The sequence below is a fragment of the Alexandromys fortis genome, unplaced genomic scaffold (assembly GCF_014885135.2).
Source record: "Alexandromys fortis isolate MF-2015 unplaced genomic scaffold, M_Fortis_MF-2015_v1.1 scaffold_149, whole genome shotgun sequence".
NCBI classification, from domain to species: domain Eukaryota; kingdom Metazoa; phylum Chordata; class Mammalia; order Rodentia; family Cricetidae; genus Alexandromys; species Alexandromys fortis.
In genome coordinates this window covers 3,482,715-3,502,760 of record NW_026068025.1, presented here as the reverse complement: position 1 = coordinate 3,502,760, position 20,046 = coordinate 3,482,715, and the positions used below count along the sequence as shown (strand labels likewise).

General features: G+C 38.3%; 1 protein-coding gene across 25 annotated transcripts in view; it reads left to right on the top strand.

Moving 5' to 3' along the window:
• Nucleotides 1–20,046, top strand: part of Ncor1 (nuclear receptor corepressor 1) — a 164,671-nt gene that overhangs the window by 86,650 nt on the left and 57,975 nt on the right. For 19 of the 25 annotated variants that reach the window (XM_050163639.1, XM_050163640.1, XM_050163655.1 and 16 more), the window contains 5 exons: nt 358–497; nt 2,212–2,338; nt 7,392–7,944; nt 11,623–11,752; nt 15,815–16,010. In XM_050163639.1, coding sequence (XP_050019596.1) covers nt 358–497; nt 2,212–2,338; nt 7,392–7,944; nt 11,623–11,752; nt 15,815–16,010 — 1,146 coding nt within the window. The remainder of the gene's footprint in view (nt 1–357; nt 498–2,211; nt 2,339–7,391; nt 7,945–11,622; nt 11,753–15,814; nt 16,011–20,046) is intronic. The other 6 variants (XM_050163660.1, XM_050163652.1, XM_050163663.1 and 3 more) reach the window with 3 other exon arrangements.

The following is a 20,046-nucleotide window of genomic DNA, read 5'->3' as shown; positions in this document are numbered from 1 at the left end:
GTAAAATAAATAAATCTTAAAAAGTTTCATATACATGAATAACTTATATTTGAGTTTGTAAGTATCTGAGCCATTACTGTAGATCCAGTTTTATCCTTATCCCTATGGGATCTATGTGAGGGCCAAGGTTTAGCTTCTCTCTAGCAAGCATGTATTAAATTTGGAGAAATATATAGAAATATAAGTGAGTTTAATGGTAGTAAGTATTTCAGCAAGTATTGAAATATATTTAATAACTGAAAGCATACGTTCAGGGCTGTTGGTTTCACGTTAGTACTTAAGTTGCTTTAATATTTCTAATACTTGTTTAAACAGGTGACTGATCACTTAATGTTTGATATATTTTTTAAATTGCAGGCCTAGTAGAACATGGTCGTAACTGGGCAGCTATTGCCAAAATGGTGGGAACTAAAAGTGAAGCCCAGTGTAAAAACTTCTATTTCAACTATAAAAGGCGGCATAATCTTGACAACCTCTTGCAGCAACATAAACAGAAAGTGAGTAGATTAATAGTGGTAAGTCTTCTGCGTATCAGTTTTTATTTAGAAATGGTTTGATCCCCAGAAGCCTCTTGGTAGAAAGAGAGAACTAACCTTTGGCTTCCATACTTATGATGCATATACACACTTTGTCTCTTATAATAAATTTGAATACAAGTTAAAAGAAAAACCTTAAGTCAGGTGGTGATCTCACATGCATTTTAATTCTAGCACTTAGGAAGTAGAGACTGGCTGATCTCTGAGTTTTAGGTCAGCCTGGTCTACAGAGTGAGTTCCAGGGCAGGCTCCAAAGCTATAGAGAAACACTGTCTCGAAAAACCAAAACAAACAGGACCCCCCCCCAAAGAAAACCCCTCAATTTAATCATTTTAGTCATAAAGACTTCAATTGTTTACCTATTAATCTTTGTCAAAAACTATCTCAAGAATACATTGTGTAATTTTAATATTTTTCACCTCTTTGTATTACATATAATTTGCAAGATAGAACATTCTGCTTTACCAACAAAATAACTTTGCCCTCAGTACCGTAAAAGAAATGGGATAGTAATACCAAGAATAATTTGCTGCCTGTACAATTGTATAATGCTTTGATGTTTATTTTACCATCAATAGTATGAAACATTAAAAATTACTTAAGCCTTATGCGATGGCGCATGCATTTAATCCTAACACTCAGGCATCAGAGGCAGAAAGATCTATTAAGTTTGAGGCCAGCCTGGTCCACAGTGTGAGTTCCAGGACAGCCAGAGCTACTCAGGGAAAAACAAAAGAAAAAAAGTTTGCTTAATTAGCTTAAAGAAGAATTTTAATTGCATATGAATAAAAATATATTTTTATAATCATTAATAGAAATAGTTTTCAATTTATAGCAGGGAATATTCAGTTTATACATTTAGGTTTTCAAAAGTAGAATGTTTTTAACTATGTGAAACTATGCAAAACCTTTAGGTGTACACTTAAAGATTTCAGTCTGTGTCTACTTATCTAAAAGACTAAAATGAAATGTACCAGTCAGTATATTTAGAATGTCTACTTATTTAGGAATTATAAAATTTCAGGTTTTCAAATACAATTTTCTGTCTTTTTTTTTTTGTTCTTTGAGACAGGTTTTCTCTGTAGCTTTGGTGCCTGACCTGGAACTAGCTTTAGTAGACCATGCTGACCTTGAACTCACAGAGATCCGCCTTCCTCTGCCTCCAGAGTGCTGGGATTAATTTTCTGTCTTATACATGTCATGTTTGTGTTGTTTTTATTAGAAAGTGATTTTTAATGGAAAAAATATTGTTTGATCTAGGGGTGGTATAAAATTTACAGTTTCCAAAATTTGGTTCAGATCAGTCTTTCTGGAGTATATAAGGGTTGAAGCAAGGTCTCATGGGATAGGCCAGGTTGGCCTTGAACTTGAACACCCTTCTGCCTCTGCCTCCCAGATGCTGAGATGCAGATGTCAGTGTGATTCAGTGCTAACTTTTGATAGGTTTCATGAAAGTCATCTATTGCCCAGAAGGCCTTTTTTTAAAATTTATTTATTTTTTTGGTTGGCATATATTCCCTTCACCTCCAACATAGGTTTTTGCCACACCCACAGACTTCCTGACCATTGTGTGCATCTAATAGAATTCTGTGTTGTTTCAGGAATGAACTGTTTTGGTTTTTTCCCTTTTGCTTATTTAATTCATAATAATCGAATTACTATTTCGTACCTTTAGGCTTCACGAAAACCTCGTGAGGAACGAGATGTGTCTCAATGTGAAAGTGTTGCTTCTACTGTTTCTGCTCAGGAGGATGAAGATGTTGAAGCCTCCAATGAAGAGGAAAATCCAGAAGATAGTGAAGGTATCTCAGAATATTAAATTGTGTTGTGGCTTCTGTTACGAATACAAAACATCAAATACAAAATTCTAGTTTATTCCTTGATTGTGTAGTAATTGCATCACTGAGAAAATAGTGTTTCACTGTTTTCATGGCCTAGGTTTGAAAATAATACATTTATTCATTTGATCAACAAGTATTTATCTCTGTGTACTTAAGACTGTACAGGTGGTACAACCAGAAGGACTTGACAGTGACCCTCCTGCATCAGATGCTAAGTCTTTGCTTGCCTCTGTGTGTATCATTGCCAAATTTACTTATTCAGTTGTTATTGTAAGTTACTATTTCTTTCATTTTAATGCCTTGAGGTTGATTTGTTTCATATTTTAAGGTTCACATATCATACTTTTTCATGTTTCAAGTCTGGATTACATTAGATTTCTGAGTAGAAATAACACCCACCTATGAAACCAAGGTACAGTTGCTTAAGTAGATAAACCCAGCTTCCTGAAATTGGATGTTTGTTAGTTATTAGAAGAAACAAGGCACCAATCATTTATTTTAGTTTTTATTGCCACTCACCATTTTGTGTAAATTGCCTTTGTAAATTGAGTGTTTCTGCTGTGAGGATTCTTATAATATTATTTGCTATATGCCCACTTTATTTTCTTTTTGGTTTTTGTTGTTGGTGTTTTTTTTTTTTTTTTGAAGCCTGTCCTGAAACTCACTCTTGTAGACAAGGCTGGTCTTGAACTCATGGAGATCCACCTGTCTCTGCCTCCCAAATGCTGGAATTAAAGGCATGCACTACCACTGCCTGACTTGTTTTGTTTTTAACTAGAGTTTAAACTGTGTATAGAGTTGTTGGTATTTTCCTTGTCAGCTCTTCTATTTTATATAAACTTAGGAAGCTCTATATGCTACAGTAAGTCAACTTTTTCTCCATCAGATTGTTTTGTTTTATTCTTTAAATGGGTCAGTTAATACAAGAGAGTACTGGAGCGAGCTCAGACTGAGAGTCAAGACTGAGAATAGTGCAGGACAGCTTGAAGTGTTCTTATTTCTTCCAGGTCTCTTAAACATCAGTCACTTTCTAATGAGAACTCTCATTTCCAAAGCTGTGTATCTATTAACTACTATTCCCCATTGTTGCAAATGTGAATAAAATCTTACTAATTTCAGTTATTTACAATTACCGTGTTATAACAGTACATGTTGCATTTCATAACTTGAGTGTTAGAAACCATGTCAACATAACTTTTATTAAACTGTAGTTTTGTAATCATTCTATTTTATTATCAATGTTTTATTGTCCCTAATTTTTAAATTAAACTTGATTATATTCTGTGAATGTTTAGGAAAATACCAGTATATACTGGAGATAGTACTACCTGAAGTTTCAGGAATCTTCTGGGGATCTTGAACAGTGCTCCCTGTGGAAAGGGGATAGTTGTATTAATTTCTGGGTTACTGTAGTAGAGTAGTGTAAATTGAGTGGGTTAAACTACAGATATGTGCTTTTACAGTTCTGGAGGTAGAAGTTCAAAGTCAAGGTGCTAGACAAGCTCCGTCTGTCTTGTAGACTTGCTACCTTCTGCCTTATTTTGTCCACTCATATCCATTACTTGTGCATTCCTGTATTGCTTTCTCTGAACAACAATCCACCCTTATGACCTCATTTAATCTCAATTGTTTCTGAAAAGCAGATGTAGTCTGCCTTATCTCAGATGCAGTTAGGAGTTCAACACTGAACTTGTGAGGAAGGAACACAGTTCAGCCCTAGCCTCGTTTCATACATTTGTATACATGAGCAGGACTGAAGATTTCCACCCTGCAAAGGCCCAAGACCAAAACAAAACTTTGTGGTTTTTATTCCCCCTCTCCTTCTTTTATTGTGAAAACTTTTTTCTTTCACTTGGAAGTATGAAAATAAGATAGTGTGTGAGTTTGATCTGATGTTCATGCTATGGTCAGCCTGCGTTATCTTTAGTACTCTCCTTATAATAGAAACACATTTGTCCAAATATTTCCAAGCTCTCTTCTCGCTTCTTTTTAGCTCAGCTTCTTTTACATGGTGTCCTAGAGGATAAAGTTACTGGAGTTTACATGACCTATGACCTCATGTTTCCTGCTGACCCTCAAGAGGTTCCGTTAATGTACTCACTGTATTATGTGGCAAGGCTCTCCTGAGTAGATTAAAGGCAGCTGGTTGTAGATAGGATAATACCGGTCTATGCTATCCTAAAATGTCCAGCTAATTATTTATCTATGGTGAGAAGAGTTAAATCTGGAAAACCAAATTTGACTAAAATTGTTGAAATAAGAGCGGCGGGGCTGCGTCCCCGGCACCTGGCCGCCCGCATGGCTAGCTTATGCCCGAAATAATTACACGGAAACTGTATTCTTTCAAACACTGCCTGGCCCGGCTAGGTCCAGTTTCTTATTGGCTCTTACATATTGTTCTAACCCATTTCTAATATTCTGTGTAGCCCATGAGTTGGCTTACCAGAGAGGATCTTAACCTGCGTCTGTCTGGAGTGGGAGCATCATGGCGACTCACTCACTCAGCTTCTTTTTCCCAGCATTCTCCTCTGTCTACTCCGCCTACCTAATTTTCTGTCCTATGAGGGCCGAGGCAGTTTCTTTATTATTAACCAATGAAATCAACAGATAAGATACAAGACCCACCTCCATCATAAAATCTGGATTAAGATTTTCGTTCTGAGTCACTAAGGGCTTGCCCATTTATTTTCTTAGTTTTAGAAAAGAATGGTTTGTTTAGCTGGTGCTTTGTGAATGGTTTGTTTAGCTAGTTTTCTGTCGTTTGGAAGAAGATACCTGAGAAAGGCATGTATTGGAGTCTTTTAATGTTTTTAGGATAAGAAACTTAATAACTTTCCTCACTATATAATCATAATTAAAGGTCAAGTCACGTTTTTTGGTAGCTTTTCATTTTTTTTAAAGATTTATTTATTTATTAATGCATACAGTATTCTCAGTCCTCTGCCTGTATGTCTGCCTGCAGACCAGAAGAGGGCACCAGACCCCATTCCAGATGGTTGTGAGCCACCATGTGGTTGCTGGGAATTGAACTCAGTACCTTTGGAAGAGCAGGCAATGCTCTTAACCTCTGAGCCATCTCTCCAGCCCCACTTTTCATTATTTTTATCTGACTTTTGGCAATTGCTTCCATTTTTTAAGCTTTGCCTGAACTCTAGCTCATGCATCTACCTTTTAAGTTTCACTTGTGTACCAAAGGCCACTTCTAAGTTGATATCCAGAGCAGGTTGATGCTATAGTCCCACACTAGGCTGCTCTTTCTCACCATCCTTACCTCTGTCAGTTACTTGACTAAAATCCCCCCCCCCCCTTACGGTACATCAACAGATAGTGCCTGCTCTGTTTGAATATGAGGTCAGGTCTCCTTATTCCCATTGCTGGTCTCTTCTCTATGGTATTTTCCTGTTTGGTTCTTTTGGTTGCATTCTGGTTTTTTTGTTTGTTTTCTACCCAGAAGCTGGATTTTTCTTTGTAAAATGTAAATCCAACTGAACTTATTCCTTATACCTCAAGAATAAGAGCCCAAAGCTTTCTTGGTGATTGATGTGACTGCATGAGTTTACTGTTGTGCCTCTGAGCTGTCTGCTGGTTGTATTTCCATTCGCCTGTTCTCTTCTTCGATCACACCATCGCCTGCTATTCTGAGCAGGGTAATCACCCCATTCTGAGCTTGACACTTTGTGACAATTGTCCATGAATTTTCCCAGATCTGCCCAAAGTCCACTTTTTCCTTCTTTTAGGTCCCTTTTCAGGACATTTCTTTACCTTTTATAGTCCTCTCACTACTTATTTGGTTTATATAATCACTGTATCTATTATCATGTAGTATATTTAAAATATTCATTATTCATTGTCTATTTCACACTAGAATGTAGGCTCCATGAAAATGTGCAGTTTGTGGGGTTCAAGAGATGGTTCAGTGGTTAAGAACACTTTTTTGTTATAGAAGAACCAAGTTTAGTTCCAGCACCCAGGTGGTAGCTCATAGTCATCTCTGCTAACTCCAGTTCTAGGGATCTGATGCACACAAACACAGGCAAAACATACATACATATAAAAATAAAAGAAAAAATATTTTTAAAAATATAATTTATTTTCATTGCTGTGTCCCCATACCTCAAACAACTCTGCGCATGCACATATTTGGATAAGGGAAAAACTGATTTTCCAGTTTTAAAATTATCCTGTGTTAAAAAATGTTTATTCACAGATGGTCATATAATACTCGTTTTTCCAAGCCAACAATATAAGTTTGTCCCCAGTGTTTCTATTGCCGTGATTAACACAATGACCAAAAATAACTTAAGGAGAAAAGGGTTTATTTTTTCACTTCATCTTACAACTCAGATCACACTATCACCAACGGAAGGCAAGGCAGGAACCCAAGGTACAAATCTGGAAGTAGAAACTGAAGCAAAAGCCCTGGCGGAGTGCTGTTTACAAGCTTGCTCAAGTTAAATGTTCAGAACTTTCTTCTGCTCTCAAAGACTACCTGCCCTGGGATGGCACACCTCCCCTATCAGTCCCCAATTGAGAAAATGCCTCGAAGGCGTGCCTACAGGACAGTCTTAAGGTGGCAGATTCTCAACTGTGGTTCGCTCTTCTCAGATTACTCTAGTTTGTGTCATTTAGACAAAAACCAAAAGCCTCAACCTGGACAGACTTCATGGCTTCATAGTGAACCTGTTTTTCTAAAGACATTTCTGTGTGTTATCCACCTTTTACCATTAAAAAAAAAAAAACTTTCGCCAGAATGTGTCTTTCATGGATTATTTTTGTTTAGTTTTGTTATTCCATCTTTTCTTTGCCTTTAAAATAAACCTTTTTTTTAGACATCTAAAAGAGTTTTTTACTTTCAATTTCAGAAGGTCGAGACAATTTGATCTTTTACACTTTTAGAGCTGTTTTCACTTCTCTGTCACCACACCAGTCAAGTTCATCCTAAACAAGCATGGTTTCTGTCACCACCTGCAACCCGTTTATTATCAGATGTTTATGCTGTATCATTATCTTTAAGGTGCTGAAAATAGTTCTGATACAGAAAGTGCTCCCTCTCCTTCACCAGTTGAAGCTGCCAAGCCCAGTGAAGACAGCAGTGAAAATGCTGCTTCTCGAGGAAACACCGAACCTGTGGCTGAGCTTGAGGCCACCACTGACCCTGCACCCTGTGCATCTCCCTCTTCAGCAGTTCCAAGCACAAAACCAGCTGAAAGTGAAAGCGTGGAGGCCCAGGCGACTGACAGTGCCAGTGTGGAGACAGCAGAGCCAATGGATGTAGACCGTGAGGAGTGCGGTACTGAAGCCAGTTCTGTTCTTGATCCGCCAGCTGCTCCCAAAGCCGACTCTGTGGACGCAGAAGTGCGGGTGTCAGAAAACACTGCGTCTCAAGGTGAAGGAGATGCCAAAGAAAGAGACTTGGAGAGCACCAGTGAGAAGACCGAGGCTAGAGATGAAGACCTGGTGGTGGCTGAGCAGATGAATATCCAGAGACCTGAGCCACAGTCAGACAACGACTCCAGTGCCACATGCAGTGCTGATGAGGATGTGGATGGGGAGCCTGAGAGGCAGAGGTGAGACTGGACCTTGTTTCGTCTCTGCTTTCTAACCGCCACAGATATGGCTACAGAGATGGCTCCTGTACAGATAATTACTAATTCCTCACAATCCATGGTTTTAAGATTGAACAGTGTGTGTGTGTGTGTGTGTGTTTGTATGATTTTTTTTTAATAGTGCAATGATAAATACCTTCTGTATCTGCATTGTTACATTATTCTGGGATAGCAGAGGGAGGGAGTGGTTTTCAGCCAGCAGTGTTGTGACTAAAACCATGGTCACACTGTGGTGCTTGAAGTTGGTAGCAGTGGTAGGTGTTGAAGACAATGGAAGGAGGGCCTTGGCTTTACCTTTAGGTTTATTTAATATGGTTTGTTTAGCCCAGTGTTATAGAATAAAGGAAATGCTATAAGGAGATATGCCATTGTTGAAAGGTTTTATATATTATTGCTGTTTTGGGGTTTGGGGACAAGCTTTTGTTATGAGGTCACATTGAGCCTGAACTTGCTAGGTAACCCTGGCTGGCCTTGCATTTGTGGTATTCCTTCTTCTGTTTCCTACTGCAAGCATTAGAGACATGCCTGTGAAGAGTTCTTTTCTCTTCTTTCATTTTTGTGTGTTGCTGGGTATCAAAGCTAGGACATTGTCCATGTACTATAAGCACTCTGACTGAGCTGTATCTAGTCCCTGACGTTTTAAAGACCATAACTTAGTACAAGTTAGCAGAAGTTAAATTGACAATTTTTGATATTGGTTATAATTTGAAATTAGTCATATTTGTGATATAAAATATCAGATATAATACAAATTGATTATTTAGATTTTGTGAGAAATGAAGCGTGTGTGCCATCATGGTCAGAAGATAACTTATGGTAGTGGGCTTTGTCCACCATTGGCTTCCAGGTACTGAGCTCTTTCATTAGGCTTAGTGACAAGGGCCTTCTCGCTGAGTCATCCCACTAGTCCACAAAGAAAAGTTAAGTATTTTTAGTCACTAAATGCAAATTAATTATAAAAATGCATAGTAAGTGTCAGACATAAAGATATTTTACAGAAAATCATAGTAATTTAATAATTTTAATACCTGGATGTTCCCTTTTTCTCAAAAGATATATAAACACCTATAAGCAGACATGTTGGATTGTTGCAGATTCCAAAAGTGAATTTAGACTAAAACATAGTCAGAAATTTGAGCACTTGCTCTCTCTTTAAAGCCACTTACTTTTTAGTAAGCCAAAGATGAAGAGCTTCTCATGCAGAGCCAGATTTCCACAGAGCTCCGCTTTGTGCATCATGTGTCCCGGTATTACTGTACGTGCTGACATTTAGTGCTCTAGACTAGGGTCCTCAAGAGAGTCCAAGGGCTCCAATTGTCACTAGTAAACATTTAAGTAACACAAGTTTTTTGTCTAACCATCCATTTGCCAGAAAATGCAGTCATCTAGATCAGTCCTTTCTTCTCTTAATAGTGTAGAATTTATAGTAAGTGTCCCTACTTTTTGTTTTTATTTTTTCTTTTTTATTAAAACAATTTACTTTTTCTTTTTAATGTGTGTGTGTGTTCATGTCCTATGTGGAGGTAAGAACAAATTTTAGGGATTGAATTCAGGTTGTCTAGTTTGGTCGCAAGCATCTTTACCCTTGGAATCATCTTGAGGCCCAGCCCCAGTCTTTAACTAGAGTAATATATATGGATTAAAGCAGTATTGCCCCCCTTTTTTTTTTGGTTTTTCGAGACAGGGTTCCTCTGTGGTTTTGGAGCCTGTCCTGGACCTAGCTCTTGTAGACCAGGCTGGCCTCGAACTCACAGAAATCCTCCTGCCTCTGCCTCCTGAGTGCTGGGATTAACCACTTGGCCAGTATTGATTTTTTAAAAAGGCTTTTTTTTTTTAAAAAAAAAATCTGAAATTGGAATTATTATATATTGTGTGCTGCTTGGTTTGGTAACTAAAAATCAGGATGACAGTGACCTTAGAAAGTGAGCTTGTTGAGGCACAGCTGGGATAGTCTTCCCTCTGCAGCTCGTGCTCAGTGGCAGACCGTGATGTCCCAGATTGATCCCCAAAATGACCACCTCCAAAACAATAAACTTTCTAGTAAAACCAAAATCATTGTAAAAACATGGTGAATTCTGAATGAAATCCTAAAACCTATAAAACTTCTAAGATGTTAAAAATTATATTTCCAGTTTTTTATATCTTTAATACCATCTTTTAAAAATACAATCAATAGTTTTTCTTTATACATTTTTATTTTCTTAACAGTCCACACATTAAAAAATGTTTATCTTTACCCAGTGACCATTATAGCATTGAGAAATATAACCAAAGCTATAAAATACAACACCATTTTATTATATGTATGTTTGTAAAATATATCAAGTTCATGTATTGGACATCTTAAACTCATCTGTAGACATTAGAGGCAGGTGAAGTAGGTGTTGTGTGAAATGGCTGGGAGCAGAGGGACATATGACTGCATGTTTCTGCTGTGTGGGAATGATGGCTCTCCATTTTCATTTCCTTATATTTTGTATAAGAAGCCTGAAATTTGGAATTTTGGGTAAAATTCTCAAGTTTTAAATGAGTGTTGCTTCTCTGTGATCCCAGGAAAACATGCTATAATAGGGAACTAGTTTTTTTTTTTCTTCCCATTGTGAGCTTAGCCTTCAATGTCTGAGCCATCTCTCCAGCCCTGGGAACTAGTTTCTTTAAAAACAAAAAAAAATTCAGTTACTCTGTGTGTGTGTGGTACAGCATTCATGCATAGCACCATGCATGTGTGTGTGTGTATGTGTGTTCATATAGCATTCACGTATAACACCGTGCACATGTGTAGCTCAGAGGACAACTTTTGAGAATTGGTTCTCTCATTTTACCATGTATGTCCTGGGAGTTGTCAGACTTGGTGGTTCAAGGGATTAGTTTTTAGCATATGCCTGTATATTAGTAAATTTTTTTAAAATATTTATTTATTTATTATGTATACAATATTCTGACTGTGTGTATGCCTAACGGCCAGAAGAGGGCGCCAGACCTCTTTACGGATGGTTGTGAGCCACCATGTGGTTGCTGGGAATTGAACTCAGGACCTTTGGAAGAGCAGGCAATGCTCTTAACCACTGAGCCATCTCTCCAGCCCTATATTAGTAAATTGATACTAAACTTTTTGCTGTTGTTGTTGTTTTTGTTTTTATTTTTATTTTTTTTAAGACAGGGTTTCTCTGTAGCTTTGGAGCCTGTCCTGAACTAGGTCTTGTAGACCAGGCTGGCCTCGAACACACAGAGATCTGCCCACCTCTGGGATTAAACATTTTTATGGGGTTTGTTGATATTGTTTGTTGATTAAATGTAGATAATTAAAATCAGATAAATATCAACTTGTCAGTTAATGTTAGATTTCTTTATCTGGAAAATTAACACTATAATAATACCCTTTTCCGCCTTTACTGTTTATATATTTATTGGTTGTTGTATTAGGATTTTAACCTAAGACCTTGCTCATACTAGGCAAGTATTCTGCTATTGAACTGTACCCTCAGCCCACCTTATTAAGACTAATTTCTCTTTCTTTCTCTCTCTCTCTCTCACACACACGCATACACACACACACACAAATGAAGTGTGGTGATTTTACATTTGAAATCATAAATAAAAATAACTTCTTTTATCTTTATTTGAAACCACCAACTATAGAGTGTTTCCTATGGATGCAAAGCCTTCATTGCTAAATCCAACTGGATCTATACTAGTTTCATCCCCTATTAAGCCCAATCCATTGGATCTGCCACAGCTTCAACATCGAGCTGCTGTCATCCCGCCAATGGTAAGTGTCATCGTTACACAAGGAAAGTTGAAACACAGAGACCTTCATGGGCATATTTACTCTTTTACTTAACTCTTTGACTTTTTAGAATATTGTGGTTAAAAAAATAATCTAATTTGAATTAACTATTTTAGTAAAATTTTTGGCTTATTTTTGAAATTGTAACCTAATTACAATAATTTTTTTCCTTCCCTCCTTTAAGCCTTTCCATTTACTCCTCCCTACTCTCCTTCAAATTCATGGCCTCTTTTTTTCATTCATTGTAATTGCATGCGTGCACACGCGCGCGCGCACACACACACACACATTTGTATATTTGTATGTATGTGTAGAATACCTAAATAGAACCTGTGAGGTCCATATAATGTTATTTGTATGTGTGTTATCAGGGCTGACCATTTGGCACTGGACAGCCAGTTGATGTGCTTTCCTTGAGGAGGACCATCTATTTTTTGTTTGTTTTTCACAATTTGTCACATGTATACAATGAATTCTGGTCATGTTTACCCTTTATTACCCTGCTTCCCATTCTCTTTTCCACTGAAACCCTTCTTCTTTCCATTAAGTCCTCTTCCTACTCTTGTGTCGGCATATGTGGGGTCTTACTCAGTCTAATAAGAGTTGTTTGTATGACCATGGGTGGGGAGGTTACTTACTAGAGCATGGATAAAATGTATCAATGTCTGCCGTTGAAAAAGATGATACCCGTCTAGCAACTTCTTTTTTTTTTTTTTTTTGAGACAAGGTTTCTCTGTAGCTTTAGAACCTGTCCTGGAACTCGCTCTTGTAGACCAGGCCATGAACTCAGAGATCCACCTGCTTCTGCCTCCTGAGTGCTGGGATTAAAGGCGTGCACCACCACCGCCTAGCCCATCTAGCAACTATTAACTGCCAGTACTCTCAGGAAAATGGGGCCTCATAAACCCATACCTCATCAGTGATGAGGTTTTGACAGGCCCACAAGTTTATTCAGATAACCATAGTTGTAGCGAAATCATGGGCCATGACACATATCCGGAGTTCATTATTTCACACCACTTCTCCTTACCCTCAGCTCTTAGAGTCTTTCCATTTTTTTTCATCTATATTGAAACCTCATTTAGAACCAGGCATTCAACAGTCAGTTATTCTCAGAACTCACTTTAGCCATTTTTAGTTTATAGTTCAGCAGCCTAAGTATTGTTCACTATATTAAAAAATACAGTGCCAGATCTTTCAAACTCTCTACTAATTAAACAGCACACCTTTGCCTCAACAACTCCAACTACATAACTATTACTATTTTCTTTTCTATTTCTATGAATTTGCCTCCATTAGATACTAATGAATTTTTTTTTTTGCTACAATCCTCATACCAAATGTGCGGGATTTTGCCCCACACCAAGTCTGAATTATTGAGAGACACAATTACAAGGTCTAATTTCCTTATTTCATACACTATTCATGTAATTATTGGATTCCAGGTCATTCACACTTCTACGCAACTGAGGCTGCAAATCAGAGGTTCGTGATCTCTCTGTTTCATAGAACCTAGCTAAGAAAACAGTTTCCTTACTCTTACTGCTCTGTTACTAAGGATACAACTTAAGAAACTCCCAGATTGAAGAGATGTATACAGCAAGGTGTGTGGGAAAGCAGGTTGCATTTCCTTTTCCTCTGGGTCATACAACCCTACCAGCACCTCTGTTTTCACCAAGTTAAGTTCTCTGACCCCTGCCATTTAGGAGTTTGTTTGGTTACGGAGGGAGATTTCATATGATATAGGCATGATTGATTAAATCATTGGTCTCTAGTGATGAGTGCATGACCCTCCAACATCTCTTTTCCATCCAGAGCTTGGAGGTACTCTTGGCTGGGCTGAGTTCAGCTCAAAATTCCAGCCTTCTGTTCATGCCTTAATCTTCTTGGCTACCAACCAGTAGTAATCTCACTGACATAAAAATATTTTTTATATTTTTTAATCTATACTTTTCTTGAGGTATATCCCAAGCTAACCTTGAGTTCACTCTGTAGCCAAGGATAACCTTGGTCCTCTATTCCATATGCCTCTGCCTGCTGAGCACTGGGGATTACATACATGCACCAACATGCTGAGTTCATGCAGTGCTGGGGACAAATATTGTACTGACTAAATCACATCTCAGCCCTTAGACACACTCTGATTTGAGACAGAGTCTTGTGGACAGTTTAGGCTGTCCAGGAACTCAACTCTGTAGCCCAGGTAGTTGAATTTACCCTAATCCTCCTCCTTTAGTCTCCCGAATGCAAAGGTTTACGAGAGTATACCACTGTTTGGCATAAAAGACTCTTAGTTCTGCACAGTCCAAGAATATAAGGTGTGGGCCAAGAACAGACAGACTTTATTATACCACAGTGCCTTACAGAAATGGAATGAACACAGGATGAGTTTGTCCATGACTGCCTTCATTTATTGTATTGTCCCAAGGATTATGAGTGTCTTAGAGGAACAGTAGCCTCTTAGGTAGAAATTTCAGACTCTACAAAGGATTTAACGTTTTTGTTGGACTGAAACAATTTGGTGTGGTGTTGTGCCACAAGAAGGGAAAGCCAGATTCACATGTAAAATAAAGAAGGACAGCAAAGTCATACTTGTGTTGTAAGACCCACTTAAGGCCGTATAAAATCTATACTAGTGTTTAGAGCATAGAGTCTCTAATATATGTTAGATCTCTAGGGCCTCTATGGCTATTTGTTTTTTTTTAAAAGATCATTTGTCTAATTCAAATTACTATGTATACAATATTCTATCTGAATGTATGCCTGTAGGCCAGAGGAAGGTACCAGGTCTCATTATGGATGGTTGTGAGCAACCATATGGTTGCTGGGAATTGAACTCAGGACCTCTGGAAAAGCAGCCAGTGCTCTTAACCTCTGAGCCATCTCTCCAGCACCTGGCTATTTGTTTCTTTATGAAGTATTTAATCATAAATAAGAAAAACATAGTTGCAAGCAGAGTGGGTTGTGCACACCTATAATCCCAATGTTTGGTTGACACAGGATTGCTATGAATTTAGGGTCAGCCTGGGCCATATAGTGAGTGCCTAGCTAGCCAGGGCTGCCTTGTCTCAAAAACAAAACAAAAACTGTAGTTACAGCCGGGCAGTGGTGGCGCACGCCTTTAATCCCAGCACTCGGGAGACAGAGACAGGTGGATCTTTGTGAGTTTGAGGCCAGCCTGGTCTACAAGAGCTAGTTCCAGGTTAGGCACCAAAGCTACAGAGAAACCCTGTCTCAAAAAACTTAAAAACAGGCCGGGTGGTGGTGGTGCACGCCTTTAATCCCAGCACTCAGGAGGCAGAGGCAGGCGGATCTCTGTGAGTTCAAGACCAGCCTGGTCTACAAGAGCTAGTTCCAGGACAGGCTCCAAAACCACAGAGAAACCCTGTCTCGGAAAAAAAAAAAAAAAAACAAAAACAAAACAAAAAAAACCCTTAAAAACAAAACAAAAAAATTGTAGTTACAACGTGAAACAAATGCTGTTTAGGATGAAAGAAATGACCACTACTGAATGGAAAGCAAATCAAGGTGGGTTCCCCTTGTTACAGACTGTCTGGATGAGTCCGTTTGGGGAAGGGGAGGTTGAGGGACATGGATAAGCTGCGTTTCTTGCTGAGGTAGGTTGTTTAGTAGAAAGTTTCTTTGAGCTGTTAAAGAAGACTCAAAGGTAGACAGTTTTTATGAGTGTAGAACTTGTAGAAAGAGAAGTTTCTGAGTCATTGCCACATAGGACATGTAAATTTATAGAAATGAATGTGGTTGTCTGGTAAGAGATGCAGAATGAGACTGAGAGCCAAATTGATCACATGCATTTGAATTAGACAAATGATCTTTAGTTTCTGGGTTTGATTTATTTTGTGTTCCAGCTTTTATTATTTCTGCTGTGATCAGTTCTTTAATACCTACCTAGAATTTGTTCTGAAGAGTGGTCAAATGAGTTCAGTCCTTAGCATTTCAGGAATACGCATTACTTTTAACAGTTGGTAATTACTGCTACAGTGGCCATTGGCACATTTCAGTTTGATTTTTTTTGTCCCCTTGTAGGTTTCTTGCACCCCATGTAATATCCCAATTGGAGCCCCTGTGAGTGGCTATGCTCTTTACCAGCGTCACATTAAGGCCATGCATGAGTCAGCACTGCTGGAGGAACAGCGTCAGAGGCAAGAACAGATAGACTTGGAATGTAGAAGCTCTACAAGTCCATGTGGTACTTCTAAGAGTCCAAACAGGGAATGGGAAGGTAAGTAGATGGAACCATCACTTCAAAGGGAGTCAAGCTGAACCCCAAGATAGTGTGTGTCCTTGGTGATCTGTGTTTTAATCAGCTGATTACATGTGTCCCTGACAGAGGAGTCCTTAAACTGATGCTGGTTATACTATGGTTATACTATTCAATACTGGTGACTACCAAAAGACAGCAGTAAAATTGTTAATAGCATTCTAGCTAATATGAGTTTTCTGAATTCATTCTCCTGAGAGTAAAAAAAAAACAAACAAAAAACTGTGCTTTATCCTCCATTAATCTGACTTTTCAAGATAGAAACTGATGATCTGCTGTTGAGGCATGTCACCTGTGGCTGTGTAATGCTCTGATGTGATGGTGGGAGGTACCTTTGTAGCAGCTGATTATTACCCTGACTCAGTCTTCAGCCTGTTAGATGTGTGGCCGTGGGCAAAGATAGCAAAGATACTTAGTCTTTTTTTTTTTAAAGATTTATTTATTTATTATGTATACTACAGTGTTCTGTCTGTAAGTATGCAGGCCAGAAGAGGGCAGCAGATCTTATTACAGATGGTTGTGAGCCACCATGTGGTTGCTGGGAATTGAACTCAGGACCTCTGGAAGAATAGCCAATGCTCTTAACCACTGAGCCATCTCTCCAGCCCGATACTTAGTCTTTTGTTGCTTTAGTTTTCTCATCAACAAGTGAAAACAAAAATATGTATTTATCTTGTTAGGGCCATAAAATAAAACAGTCAATATTGTTACACAACACATGGCTTAGCTCTTACCTGCAGTAGAGACTGCAGTAAAAAGACCTATGCCTGCTGTATCATCACTTACTGTTTCAAATGATATTTGAATTGACTTACCCTGTTTTAGTTAGAGCATGATACATTTTTACTTTAATTTGAATTGGTAATTTCTAAATTTTAATAATTTGATATGGTTAGAATTGGCACATGGGTGGCAACCTTTTTAAGTATGCTTAGAATATATAAATACTAAAATTGTCTATGACTGATTCAGAAGTATTTTGTAATACTTTATATAGACAAGAGCAATCAGCTTTGCAAAGCCATGTGTGCATGTTGAAAACTATTTAATGTAAAAGTCTGATTGTAGAGAAATCCTGCTGACTCCTCACTCCATGCTACACAGTGATGAGGTTTACTTACATAACATACAGAACCTCTTACGATAGACTTTTCTATATGAGCTTGTTATTGTCCTCAACGAAAATTGTTTTTTAATTATTATGCATGTGCTAGTATGTTGTGCATTTGAAGTTTGGTGGACAACTTTAAGTAATTCATGTTCTCCTTGCATAGTGGAATCTGGGGATAGAACTTAGGTCATCAGGCTTTCATAGCAAGCACTTTTTCCTTCTGAGCCAGATCAGTAGCCCTTAAACATAAATCTCATGCAAGCAAAAATGTGAACTAGGGAAATAATACTAAGGCATGGAAAGAAAACAAAGTAAATCTCTCTCCCTCGCTGCTAACAACTGAATCCAGTCCATGATGGGCAAGTGCCCTTCCACTAACTCACCCCTAGCTATAAGGAAATCTTTTTTTGTTGTTATTTTTTTCCCTCTCTCTCCCTTTCCTGCCTTTCTTTCCTTCCCTTCAGGATAGGGTTGCAGTATGTAGTCCATGCTGCCCTTGGATTCTCTATGTAGATCAAGCTGACCCTGAACTTAGAATTCACCTGCCCTAGCTTCCCAAGTGGATTTCAGGGCCGTGCCATCATATCCCTCCTAAGTGAATTTTTCTTAAGTGAAGTAGGTGGGAATTTTGATGACTTTTACTGAGTTACATTTTGAGAACCTTTAATCCCTAGTTTTATAATCAATACAATGGGTACTTAGATGTTATATGCTGAAGGAATATATTAAGTGATCCACCCCTGCCAAGTAGTGGTGGCACACATCTTTAATCACAGCCCTCAAAAGACAGAGACAGGAGTATCTCTGAGTTCGGGGTCAGCCCCGACTACAGAGTAAGTTCTGGAATAGCCAATGCAACACAGGAACTCTGTCTTGAGGTACCCCGCACCCCCAAAAAATTGTGATCTCCCTTTCTTCCTTCTACAGGGGATTTAACTTAGACCACGTGTTCTAATTGGCATGTCATATCCTAGCCCTCAGAGATGGTTATCTTTTAAATATCACATATGACATAATCTATTAGTAAATTATAAAATAAAGTCCTGTTTATTTCTCATGTATCATTTATGATCTTTTTTTCCTCCTTTTTTCTCTTTTCTCTTTGACCCAGGGTTTCTCTGTAGCTTTGGAGCCTGTTCTGGAACTAGCTCTTGTAGACCAGGCTGGCCTCAAACTCACAGATATCTGCCTGCCTCTGCCTCCTGAGTGCTGGGATTAAAGGCATGCGCCACCACCACCACCCTGCTTAGAATAGCATTTTTTACAGCACTAGGGAGGCAGAGGCAGGCGGATCTCTGTGAGTTCGAGGCCAGCCTGGTCTACAAGAGCTAGTTCCAGGACAGGAACCAAAAGCTATGGAGAAACCCTGTCTCGAAAAATTCAAAAAAAAAAAAAAAAAAAAGAGAGAGAGAGAGAGAGAGTAGCATTTTTTAAAGGATAAAATAAAACTCAGAAAAAAATGACATTCAGTTCAATCATTTGTTGATATCCAGCCAAAGCCTCACATTATTCATTTATTAATATGTGGGTAATTCTTATTGGATATCATAGTTTAGAATCTCTATCTTTACAAACATCACTCTATTTTTGACATGTGTTGAGATAGAGTGACCAGAGCTGATATGTTGAGCTTGATACTGTAAGATGCATTTCTCTGCAGCTGATTCTTTGTTCTTTGTGCTTTAGATTTCAGTAGTGACTAAATTGTTTTTAAAAGATTTATTTATTATGTATACAGTGTTCTGTCGGCTTGTATCCCTGCAGACCAGAAGAGGGCACCAGATCTCCATTACAGATGAGTGTGAGCCACCACATGGTTGCTGGGAATTGAACTCAGGACCTCTTGAAAAGCAGCCAATGCTCTTAACCTCCGAGCCATCTCTCCAGCCCAGTGGCTGAATTTCTTTTCTTTCTTTCTTTCTTTTTTTTAAATATTTATTTATTTATTTATTAAGCATACAATGTTCTGCTGGCAAGGAAGATACCAGGTCTCATTATAGATGGTTGTGAGCCACCATGTGGTTGCTGGGAATTGAACTCGGGACCTCTGGAAGAGCAGCCAGTGCTCTTACCCTCTGAGCCATCTCTCCAGCCCAGTGGCTGAATTTTTAATCATAATGTAGTGATCTTAAAATCAAAATTTAATGTTAAATTACTCTGACATTAAGGCCTTTGTAGTTTGATTCAGGATGGCTATACCAAGTGGGATCATTTTTTTATATTTTACATAAAGGCTTTATTTTGTTAACCCATCTAATGTATGCATTCAATATTTTATTTCTACAAGCTGTATATCTCTACTTTGGGGTTGTTTATAAATACTGTGTAGTAAGTGTCTGGGACACTCTTAGATATATTTTAAATGTTTGCATTTAAGTTACATCTGTATGGAAAAACACGACAATTTTTTAAAAGATTTATTTGTTTGTTTATTTATTTATTTATTATGCAGTGTTATGGCTGCATGTATGCCTGCACACCAGAAGATGGCACCAAATCTTATTATAGATGGGTGTGAGCCACCATGTGGGTATTGGGAATTGAACTAAGGACCTCTGGAAGATCAACCAGTGCTCTTAACCACTGAACTATATCCTTAGTCCCATAACAGATGTTTTGAATCCACCTTCACAGATGAATCTATAGATTAAAAAAGAGCTGTAGTGTCAGTTTATATGTAAGTACCTTCAGCTCCTCAGGACAGTTCTGTTCGTAATTTCTAGTACTTGAAGGGTTAAGGCAGCAGGACTTTTCACAAGGTTGAGGCCATTGTGAATTACTTAGTGAGTTCTACCCCAGCTTGATCTACAGAGCGAGACCTTGTGCCAAAATAAATAAGCAAAAACCACACCATTATCACCAGTAAAAAACAAGCAGTTAAGTACT